The sequence below is a fragment of the Taudactylus pleione genome, unplaced genomic scaffold, assembly GCF_031769625.1.
Source record: "Taudactylus pleione unplaced genomic scaffold, aTauple2 ptg001137l, whole genome shotgun sequence".
NCBI classification, from domain to species: Eukaryota; Metazoa; Chordata; class Amphibia; order Anura; family Myobatrachidae; genus Taudactylus; species Taudactylus pleione.
Window position 1 is genome coordinate 945,749 of NW_028285538.1, and position 12,364 is coordinate 958,112.

Genomic DNA, 12,364 nt, shown 5'->3' on the forward strand with positions numbered 1-12,364 from the left:
AGAAATTCAGTTAATCTGTATTGTTCTAGCGCTAACCTCCTGGTTCTTTGTGTTTCAGGTTTGGCTGTTATGCACTCTCAATCAACCAATCAGCTCGATGTTGGGAATAACCCCCGAGTAGGGACTAAGCGATACATGGCTCCTGAAGTTTTAGATGAGACGATCCAAGTGGATTGTTTTGACTCTTACAAGAGAGTTGATATTTATGCTTTTGGTCTGGTCCTCTGGGAAGTTGCCAGGCGAATGGTTAGCAACGGTAAGCTGTTTGTTTGCATGCTTGTACCACATGTTGACTTTCTTTTTTGTTTTTCCCTCATGGCTTAGAGATTCTTAGAACTGCTGGCGCAGGCAGCTATTTTGATGTATAAAATGTTCCTTGTGCCCATTACTTGTGTCTGAACTATCACCCATTTCTGATACTTGTGCGTCGCTGTTTGGTTTTTGTTTTGTTTGTTTTCTTTGTTGTTTGTCTGGCACTCTATAAAAGTTGTGGTAAGGTCTAAAAAGACTGTGCCAACTAAGTTTCAATTTTACCTTAACTATTGCACTTAAAGTGTTAATGGAATGATAGGCCATTTATGTTTTCAACTGTATGCTATGTATTAAGAGTATATTTATCAAGCAGCGATAAAGTTGGCAATGCAGCTTCCCCAAATTTATCAAGAGGCATACCGTGTAGTAATCGGTGATTTCTCTATGGACGATACCTCTTTTTTGCACTTTGCCGCTGCTATCGGTCTACAAAAACAGCCTAGTTTTTCAAAAATGGTAAGGCCATCTAATTTAGGTCAATATAAATGCCCTGGATTCTCGGATTGATAAACACAGGACAAACTGCATTCTGTCGCACGAAGATATACAGCGATGCTGAATGCGGCCACTGCACTACCGTAGTAGAGCCCTTTAGTGCCTATTGTAATTATTTCCACATTGATGATGGTCATTTCTCCATTTTTTAACTGTACATTTGCCAGGATGTCTGTCTTTCATGCACTAAGCAGGACTCCTTTCAACCATTAAGTGAAGTTCTGCGAAACACTTTCAGCACTTCGGAATTGAACCATGCCTAAGAGATTATGTTCAATCAAGGGTATTTGAAGACCTGCAGTAGACACCACAAGTATCAGGCAGGGGTGATCAGCCTTGTCTATGTGGAATGAGTGTGCAGTTTTGTATTAAATTCAGGTGTGTTCCTCCTAGTTAATGCAACCTTGTTGTAAACAAAAAAATCTGCTCCTTGACGGTCACTCTTTCATGATCTTTTTTTTATTTTTTTTATTTAATGAAGAAAAGAATATAATTTAACGTGTTTAAAAATGAATCGGCTTCACAAAGCAACAAATCAACAACACCCTTTCTTCTTCGGGTTCCAAAGAGTCCACAGGAATTACCTTGGGATATATAGTTGGATCGCATCCAATGCACCAAACAGCAAAGCTTTGGAGCTCCCAGCATGCACTGGTCCCCCTCCCTATATACACCTCCCCCAGCCACAGGCAGTCAGTTGTTTCGTTTGGTGCACGGCAAGTGCATCTGTTTTAACAGTGGGACTGCTCAGGCAGTCTCAAGCTTATTTATTTTACAGAGTTTAGCGGTGCTAGGCACCGTAAATGACGCCCGCACTGCGGCTCCTACTACCTCTGCCGAGACTGACAAAACCAGCATCTGCCTTGTGCCACTGGGTTTTCAGTGGGCCTCAGAGAGGCTGGGTAGTGGCCTGGGCCTGCGGTCGGGGAACGGAGATGCAGGTGAGTGCTCTAAGCAGTCCCTTACCTCTGGTGTTGAGACGCATCTAGGGGGGCAGTACGCTGTGTGTGTGCAGGATGATCCTCACTAGGCGACGGGGACCGTATTGTCTGTTGCCGGGGACGGGTGGTAGGACGCGCTAGAGCGCACTAGGTTGCGTCCTGCCACCTTGTAGTGCAGCGTACTCTGCCATTAAAAATCACAGCCTAGGGGAGATAGGCGCTACCCTGGCCGCTCACCCCCCCCCCAGACGCATCCTGGCTGTCTTCCAGTTTGGAACGCCGGTGTCTGGTATAAAGTGACCACCTCAGGGTGAGACACGTGCAGTTGAGTGTTTTGGCAGTGCTTTGGCGGTGTTCTCAGAGGCTGTTCTGTCTCCTATATCCCCCTCCGTCAAGTTTGGCATATAGTGTGCTCTATATCCTATCGTCACCCCCCTGGGGCTGGCTAGTTGATCAGAGTTCAGATTACTGTTGACAATGTGTATTCATGCATTGTATGTAACTGTATGCTAGTTGCTGCTGCTTGTACACTACCTGTCGTTTTCAAGCTATCACTGTTTCTCCTCATCTATCTGACTGTGTGTGAGGGGGTCATTGATACAAAGCCATTTTTTTGCATGTATACTGTGTACCTTATACCATTGATATAATATGTATGAAGGTAATGAGCAGGAGGCGAGGTTATCAGTTGGTTTATCTTGTAAATTCTGTTCTACAAGCCCGTTTAATCAGGATGTTGATGGAATATGTAGTAGATGTTGTAGATTATTACAGGATATATCTAATACATCTGTACCAACAATGGAGCCACAAATGGAGGCTATTACATCTCAAGTTTTGTCCTATTTGATAAGCAAAGCTACTGAGGTGCAAGCTCCGGCTGTGGTACCTGAGGCAGTACCCCAGGCTGTAGTGTACCCACAGTCTATGCATCATCCTGTATATACAGTCAGGTCCATAAATATTGGGACATTGACAGAATTTTCATATTTTGTCCTCTATTCACCACCACAATGGCTTTGAAATGAAACAAACGATGTGCTTTAACTGCATACTTTCAGATTTAATTTGAGGGTAATTACATCCAAATCAGGTGAACGGTGTAGATATTACAACGGTTTCTATATGTGCCTCCCACTTTTTAAGGGGCCAAAAGTAATGGGACAAACTAAACAATCCTAAATCTAACTTTCACTTTTTAATACTTTGTTGCAAATCCTTTGCAGGCAATTACAGCCTGAAGTCTGGAACGCATAGACATCACCAGACGCTGGGTTTTATCCCTGGTGATGCTCTGCCAGGCCTCTACTGCAAATGTCTTCAGTTCCTGCTTGTTCTTGGGGCATTTTCCCTTCAGTTTTGTCTTCAACAAGTGAAATGCATGCTCAATCGGATTCACGTCAGGGGATTGACTTGGCCATTGCATAACATTCCACTTTTTAGCCTTAAAAAACTCTTTGGTTGCTTTTGCAGTATGCTTCGGGTCATTGTCCATCTGCACTGTGAAGCGCCGTCCAATGAGTTCTGAAGTATTTGACTGAATATGAGCATATAATATTGCTCGAAACACTTCAGAATTCATTCTGCTGATTTTGTCAGCAGTCACATCATCAATAAATACAAGGGAACCAGTTGCATTGGCAGCCATACATGCCCACGCCATGACACTACCACCACCATGCTTCACTGATGAGGTGGTATGTTTTGGATCATGAGCAGTTCCTTTCCTTCTCTTCTCTTCCCATCACTCTGGTACAAGTTGATCTTTGTCTCACCTGTCCATAGGATGTTGTTCCAGAACTGTAATGGCTTTTTTAGATGTTGTTTGGCAAACTCTAATCTGGTCTTCCTGTTTTTGTGGCTCGCCAATGGTTTGCATCTTGTGGTGAACCCTCTATATTCACTCTTGTGAAGTCTTCTTTTGATTGCTGACTTTGACACATATACATCTACCTCCTGGAGAGTGTTCTTGATTTTGCCAACTGTTGTGAAGGGGTTTTTTTTCACCAAGGACATAATTCTTTTGTCATCCACCACAGTTGTTTTCCGTGGTCTTCCGGGTCTTTTGGTGTTGCTGAGCTCTCCGGTGCGTTCTTTCTTTTTAAGAATGTTCCAAACAGTTGATTTGGCCACACCTAATGTTTTTGCTATCTCTCTGATGGGTTTGTTTTGATTTTTCAGCCTAATGATGGCTTGCTTCACTGATAGTGACAGCTCTTTGGATCTCATATTGAGAGTCGACAGCAACTGATTACAAATGCAGATGTCACACCTAGAATCAACTCCAGACCTTTTACCTGCTTAATTGATAATGAAATAATGAGGGAATAGCTAACACCTGTCCATGAAATAGCTTTTGAGTTGATAGTCCCATTACTTTTGGTCCCTTAAAAAGTGGGAGGCACATATTGAAACTGTTGTAATTCCTACACCGTTCACCCGATTTGGATGTAATTACCCTCAAATTAAATCTGAAAGTCTGCAGTTAAAAGCACATCTTGTTTGTTTCATTTCAAAACCATTGTGGTGGTGAACATAGAGGCCAAAATCTGAAAATTCTGTCAATGTCCCAATATTTATGGACCTGACTGTATGCCTCCAAAGAATCCCTGTTGGGATTACTCTCTCGACTCACTCTAGTCAGTGTATTGCCATCCTCATTCTCCACAGGTGGAAAAGCCAATGGGGATAAAGAAGCAGGCATACACAGAGGCTGCCTGTACACTCCAGTGGGAGGGGGATGTCTCCCCCCTGCATACTTAACGCACATTACAAAATCATTATATATGTCATATACATCCTAGAAGTAGAGGTGCTCATACATCGGATCGTCGCGATGCAGGGATGCGATCAGAGTTATCCGATCGCCCATCGTAAATTTCTGATCTCCCACCATCGATGTTTAGTCATCGGTTGCTGGATCGCTGACATTTGACATGTTAAATGTCCCCGATTTGACGATCGCAATCTTTTTTTTTTTTTTTTTGATCGCAGTTGTCAAATCGGCAAAATCCAACATGTTGGATTTCTGCGATCCTGTGATGCCGGGTTGCAGGATCGTGGTAGTCCGTCGCAGATGTATGAGGCCCATAACATATCAGGCTTTAGAGATACTATACACTGATGGGCACAAACACTTGTATATACAGTTTACATAATACACACAGTAATATAACCTGGTCAGACTCATTGCTATAAGGTCCTACCAATGTCCAATACACAATACTGTCCACAGCAGCATGTGATGCACACACTCTGCATCATAATGGGCCAAGTTCCACTGACAGAGTGATCTCCTTCAGCTGGGCCTTCTCCTGATTATCTGTCCTTCCTGCCCTTACACACTGGAAAACAGGAACAGGCTGTAAAAAGTACACAATTTTGTGACTGGCTGAGTAGCAGGGTTGTGAGATGCTGGGGAGGGGAAGGGGAAGGGGGTGGGGGGGGAGAATAGACCGTAACACCCCCGGATATAAAATAACTTTAATCTTTCATGGCAAACACCCCTGCCCTACCTGCTATCCCAGCTCCCACCGTCCCAAAGTGCCCTAACAAAAATCAGGCTGTGTGTATACTGATGTGACCAGCAGAGACTGTCACACATTCGCTTGACTCACCTCAGCCTTTAGAACAGCAGGCTTGCTTTGCTCTTTTTCAACGACACTAGCAGGCAGTGGCACCAACTCCCACAGCAGCCAGTCAGTTCTGCTCCTGTCCTCCTCAGTAAGGCCGCATTGGCTCGGTGGCGGCACCGCTTGCCTCAGACAGGGTCCAAAATGTCTCCAGGGAGTGAGAGTGAGTCAGACTCAGCCTGAGCCAGGCCTCCGCTTCTCAACAATTCCAACTAGCCACCCACACAGCAGACTCTGGGTGTAGCTGAATAAGGGGTGGGCTGGTGTACGGATGTGCAGCGTGACACCTGACGTCACACACAGCCGAAGGAGGCCTGGGACAGCGTCTGAGCCGATGGAACTAGTGCTCAATGCTGCTCCTGGGGTGAAGAGAAGATGCATCTTAATACCAAAAATCCTGGGGTTGCAGGCTCCAATCCCGGGATTCAAATCCTGGCATTTTCCCTGCTAAATACCAGGATCGCACTGATCCCAATCCCAGGATTGGCTTCCATAGACATCACTTAGAATTACTTTATACCGCTATCCTATTACTTTTGGCACTTCATTGTACAAGTGTTGCATATCAAATTTAATCCGTGCAGTCTTGTTTTGTGGCATCACATTTTCTGGCGAAAAAGATGTTACCCCAATTTGCACGGGTAACTTGCGCCAGTTGTCTCTCAGCTAGGTGAAAGAGAACACATCTGTTGCATTTCATTACACATCCTAAATACTGTGTATAGATTGAAAACTGCTGTTGGTTTACAGACGGGACTAATTATGGTATTATGTTATCCATATAGTGTTTTTCAGAGCGATAATAGCAGGACTGAACTTTGCCTCTGATTGCATATGAACTCTTTATTGCAAAAGTTTAAGCTACAAAGTGAAATTATTTTTCCTGTCCTTTAGTGGGTTTCTTACAACAGCAGTCACAAAAACCAATCCTGCATCCCTAATACAGCGCTTGCTGTACAAGCATTACTTTTCTCTGAGTTACTTATTTTTAAAAATATTTCAAATGTGTTTTCTGTAGAAAATGAGTGGTGGTGTTATGCTGGGGTGTTTTTATTTTTCTAATTTAAAATTATTGTTTTGCATGGCACTACTCGGGCAATGTGTAACTTAACTATCTGGTTCATGAGGTCCATGCACGAAGTTCTTGTCATAGGACTGCACTCAACTCTACTTTTTACAATGTGTTAACCCCAAGAATTCTTAAAAGGAACGTTGTATTTAGAAGTAAATAACCTTTTACAAATCATAGAAATTATAATGAAACCACCAAAGGGTCTAATAGTTAAATCTTCTTAAATGATCGTCCTCCAACCTTTCTCTTGTGCCATGTGAATAAATCATTTGATACAAACATATTAATATGATGTAATAAAATGTTTTCAGTTACATACAATACATACATATATGTGGGTGTGTGTGTATAATTTTTTTTTTTTTCTCCAAATCCAGCAGGATAAGGAAAAGACTACATATATTCATGTTCTATTAGCCAGATGTAACAATAAAATATCTGTTTACTGTATCTACCTACTACTAAGTGAGTGCTGGTCTTTTCCTTATCCTGCTGGATTTGGTATGTGTTGACCTGGCATCGGATTTTTAATGCTATTTTAGGAGTGCTGCTTCAACTCTTCTATTATATCTATATATCGACATTTGATGTCGCAGTCCAACTCTCCTTATCACCATTATATGGGGTCAAGGTGCAAGTTTGTATAATGAAACTCGTGTACATCTTGTGAATGCGGGCATCTGAGAAATGCGAGATTCAATTAGAAATGCCAATTTGCGGCAGGCGTGCTGAGGGTGTACATCTTTGGGGAAACCCTTCCTGAACCCCAAAAAGGTGGCTGCTGGGATAGCAGGACCATATGGAAGGCTGTTAGTGGCCATAAGGAGGAAGTACTGGAGGTTCTTAAAAGGTGTGAAATTGCTGATTTTTGCACTTTTTAATAGTGGAGAAAAAGAAAAAGCAAGTGGTTTTCTTCAAATTAAAGTGTCTCCAGTATTTTGTGGTACAGGAAAATGTCAGTAAAGTGATTTTTCAGTGTGTGAAAAATATTCAGAAAAACGTTTTATAGCTCCCATTTGCAGGTTCTAAAAACCCCTCTCCCATCAATACACCTCCACATACCTGTCCCACATCACTCCACATACCTGTCCCACATCATTTACGCCTCCACATACCTTCCCCGCATAATTTATGCCTCCACATACCTGCCCCGCATAATTTATGCCTCCACATACCTGCCCCGCATCATTTATGCCCCACATACCTGCCCCGCATCATTTATGCCCCACATACCTGCCCCGCATCATTTATGCCCCCACATCATTTATGCCCCCCACATACCTGCCCCGCATCATTTACGCCCCCACATACCTGCCCCCACATACCTGCCTTACATCATTTACGCCTCCACATACCTGCCCCGCATCATTTACGCTCCCATATACCTGCCCCGCATCATTTACGCCCCCACATACCTGCCCCGCATCATTTACGCCCCCACATACCTGCCCCCACATACCTGCCTTACATCATTTACGCCTCCACATACCTGCCCCGCATCATTTACGCTCCCATATACCTGCCCCGCATCATTTACGCCCCCACATACCTGCCCCCACATACCTGCCTTACATCATTTACGCCTCCACATACCTGCCCCGCATCATTTACGCTCCCATATACCTGCCCCGCATCATGTATGCCTCCACATACCTGCCCCGCATCATTTATACCTCCACATACCTGCACTCCACTCGCACCTGTTTGAATTGATCTAGAAACTTAAATAGAATGAAATGCATTGCATGTTTTGTTACTTAGAAAAGTCTCCTATTTTGTAGGCATTGTTGAAGATTACAAGCCTCCATTTTATGATGTTGTTCCTAATGATCCCAGCTTTGAAGATATGAAGAAAGTTGTCTGTGTGGATCAACAACGACCAAACATTCCCAATAGATGGTTCTCAGACCCAGTATGTATTGCACAGTGTGTTTCTTGCATTCAATAACATTCTAGCCATCACTTTTGGTTTGGCACAGTGTACAAAATACTAATCTTTTCGTAGATGTGTTGAAATGTATTTTAATTTGGGAAGAGTTGCAACAATCTTCATTAATCTTAATAGTTTACTAATGAAGAAAATTTGCAAAAATTGCAAGTATTCCTGTTTCATTTATAACTTTGAATAAAAAAAATACTAATTTTTGTCACTACCTCAAATTGAAATGAAATTATATAGATGGGTAATCTAAAAAGCAGTCTCTATAATGTTCTGAATAAAGTTTCTCAAAACCATGTTTCTGAAGTAAAGAAAACAGATTGAAGAATTTTTGAGGTATGAAATTGTGATCTTGAAGTTAGACTTCTAAAAAGACATATTTAATTTAACATTCATCATCAAATTACTGCATTGCCATCTTAGAGGAGCTATTGTGTTTTTTTTTTGGTTTTTTTTGCAAGTTTTAAACTCATTCTGTATAAGTTGAGGACAACTAACTTGTTTTTTATCAACATACTATTGTAGAATATCTCTCTGCCTGGTCTATTTACAAGAGGGAGAAAGCCAGTTTCTTTGGAAAGCATCAATTTCACCAGAGATATCTAACACAGCCCCCAGCTGGGGATGGCTGTCGCTGGGTCTCTCTGTTGAAGGCATCCACTCACATATCGTCTTATTGCAATCTTATGCAGGGTACACACTAGATGACATGTCGAATGATGCCGCAGATCGAAGCAACATATCTGGTACATCGCCTAGTGTGTACCCATGATATGCACGCTCCCGCGGGTCACTAGCGACCTTGCCCGTCGGCCCTACTGTGTATGCACATTTCGCATGCCTGGTCCCGTCACCGGCGATGTCGCGCAGGGTACACATCATCTAATGTGTACCCAGCTTTGCAATGGCTATAACCGAGAACCCATAGAGAACATGCTTTATTTCAATGAAACATATTATAATGAAGACTATATGTAAATTATTTTATTCCTTTTTTTAACATCATTCTAGGTAGATAAATATATATAATATAACAACATATTTATATTTTTAATAGAAAGTTGGAACTGGAATTATCAGGCCGAACAGCAGATTGGCCCAATAATTGGATAGTGTGTATTGGCTTCTAACGCTCTCTCATAAAGGCTTCAAACACTCCTGCAATGGTCATATTGGGGAAACGAGATCGCTTGTTGCACACACAATCTCGTTCATGACCTCCCAATCCCATTCAACGGATCAAAGGAAAGTGTACTCTGAGCAAGAAATCGCTCAATGTGTACGGGTGCGCACTGATCAGATAATTGCTTCGTTGGATCGGATCGTTTTTCGGATCTGTGGCACCCACCAACCATTTGGCACAGTTGTAAGAGTACTCTTCCCACTGCCAGCTGGTATCATTAGGTTGCTGAGTATCACTCAGTTGCCCAAAAATATTTTATTAATAAATTGGGATAAAACAACATTTTGTTAACATTAGTGTTTAGTAAATAGAACCGCTTGTGTTTTAAAGAAATAAAAGCTAATATATTTCTATTAGTTGAAAGTGTGCTTGAAAAAGTCCTGTTACTGACATACTTAATTAAACTCAGTGTTTCATTTCCAATATATCTTTTATACTCATCTAATTTTTTTTTTCTTTCCCAGACACTAACATCGATTGCTAAGTTGATGAAGGAATGCTGGTATCAAAACCCATCTGCAAGACTCACTGCCTTGCGCATCAAAAAGACTTTAACCAAAATTGACAATTCCTTAGATAAACTTAAATCTGACTGCTGAAGATCTGCCATAATATCCGTGCATAATTCTAAATAAAAACAGAAATTAAAATACAGTGCTTGCCTGACTAGGTTTAGACTTTGTTTCAAACCTTTTGTTTTAATGCAGAACTTCAAAATACATACCCACTTGTTTGAAGACAGTCCCACCAAGGAATATTGGAGCGTCGCTAAATTACTGTAATGGTCACATTACTAAATACTGGCTTTCAAGGCACTGGTCGGGTGAATATTTGCAAAGATTTGGATCCAAAGGAGCACAGGGGAATTTGGGACCGATCTGGGCATTAAAAGTTAATTTTGGAGGAAGAAAAACAGTTTTCATGACTACTCTGGTCACTCATTACATGGATCTTAGTGGATTTTAATTAACAATATTTCGTGTGCTTCTCCGTTCTATTGCACTAGAAATTCTTTGCATTCCTTACTTGCACTGTAATGTTTTAATTTTTATGACAGATGCCAAATATATGGTTGGCTGTGTACGGATCTATTATTACACCTATTCAAATTTGAAAAAAGATCTAAAAGTGTCATCGTTAGCTGGATTTTACATGTGTACTGATGTTTACAATAATGCTGAACATAAGAATTTTTTTATCTATTAAAAAAAAAAAATTCAAATTATTTATTATTAGCGCACTTAACATTTAAAGAAAGAAAGAAAAAAATAACCTAAACAGTACAAATGGCTGTTTTTTGTTTGTTTTTTTTTTTAGTTTGTTTTTTTCACTTTTACACTAATTTTATAACACATGATAAGAAATAGACTTTGTTTCTGTATGATCACATTGCGATGTCACATCATTATTTCTCCATACTGAGAAGTTTGTGTGGATTTATCAATTTGAATTTAGAATTCTAACCGTAATCTGCCTTTGCCGGCTCACATTTTATTGACATAGGAAATACCAACATTGTGTTCAAATTTCCATACAACATTCTGGAAACTTTCACAAAAAGAGAAAGTGGAGTTGCTTATCTTCTAAGCTATATAATATGTTGCATTGTAAACTCTGCCAGAAAATAACTATTTTGTTTTAATCTACTTTTTGTATTTAGTAGTTATTTGTATAAATTAAATAGAATGTTTTTAAGTCTAAAAGAGTTGGTTTTTTTCCTGTACAACAAAGTATTTCATGTTTGTATGACTTTACAAGGTAATGGACTTTTCCACCTTCAGCTGACTTTTCTTTTAGTTTTGTAGTGCCCTTGTGCATCTTTTACTAATTAGTGTTTATTTACGAAGTTGCTGACTGACTTCTAGGTTTTTCACAGAAAGCTTTAATGTTGGTAGAGCATGTTGACTTTCATTGCTCGTGGACGCAACAAGAAACTCTGGATTTAATTGTATCCAATATGTTGAGCTTTCTCCTGTCCAAAAAGGTGAAAATAAACCACTATCCCTGATGGATATGTTTGATTCATAAACCTAGTGGGAAGCCAGAGAGTTGAGCAATAGCTTTAGTAAAAGTTGCAGCAGCGCAAGTACAAAACAGTAAATTAAAGTTTTATGAAGGTGGAAAACTCCTTTTTAAGTCAAGCGCCTTCTAGTAATAGCTATGTAATTTTAAAGATACGAGCAAAATATTCACTTGTATGAAAACAAATTCATAAAATAAAGTGGAGTAATTAAAGTTTCACGTGTATCACATGACTGCATTAGACATATTAATTGGTCTTTTTTGTGGAGATATGTTGGTCATTGCTGATTCCCTTCCACACGTTTCTACTGGAGTTTCTACTGCTCTTTTTGTGGGATGTGATGTGAAATGTGTAGTCTGAGTTTGTGTTTGTATGTATGAGGTCACAATTGCTGGAAGTAATGCCCAGCTCTTCTGTAACACCTGGTGTCCATACATTTTTTTCACAACATGTAAACATGAAAGCCTGTTAGATGGGCTATAGGTTTCTTTGTGTGGAACCAACATACTAGTATGAAAACCTGTTTAGATACTGTCTAACTGTATCTCTCTGGCCTAACCAGCCAGTACTGTTTAACTGATCTTACAGTAATTGGGTGTTATAGCAAATGGGTTTCTGAATATTTGGGGGTCTCTTATAATTCCATTGCCTTCATAAGGGAAACCACTAAGGTCTTGTATATCCTTTAATAAGTGCACATTCTCAGAACAGGAGTTCAAATCTTCCCTATGGCAAATTTTACCAGTCAATTCATTCACCTATGAGGC

General features: G+C 40.6%; 1 protein-coding gene across 1 annotated transcript in view; it reads left to right on the forward strand.

The window, feature by feature from the left end:
• Window positions 1–11,813, forward strand: part of ACVR1 (activin A receptor type 1) — an 88,519-nt gene extending 76,706 nt beyond the window's left edge. The window contains exons 8-10 of the mRNA XM_088461999.1: window positions 59–256; window positions 8,234–8,364; window positions 10,039–11,813. Coding sequence (XP_088318125.1) covers window positions 59–256; window positions 8,234–8,364; window positions 10,039–10,173 — 464 coding nt within the window. The 3' untranslated portion in view covers window positions 10,174–11,813. The remainder of the gene's footprint in view (window positions 1–58; window positions 257–8,233; window positions 8,365–10,038) is intronic.
• Window positions 11,814–12,364: the final 551 nt, after the last annotated feature.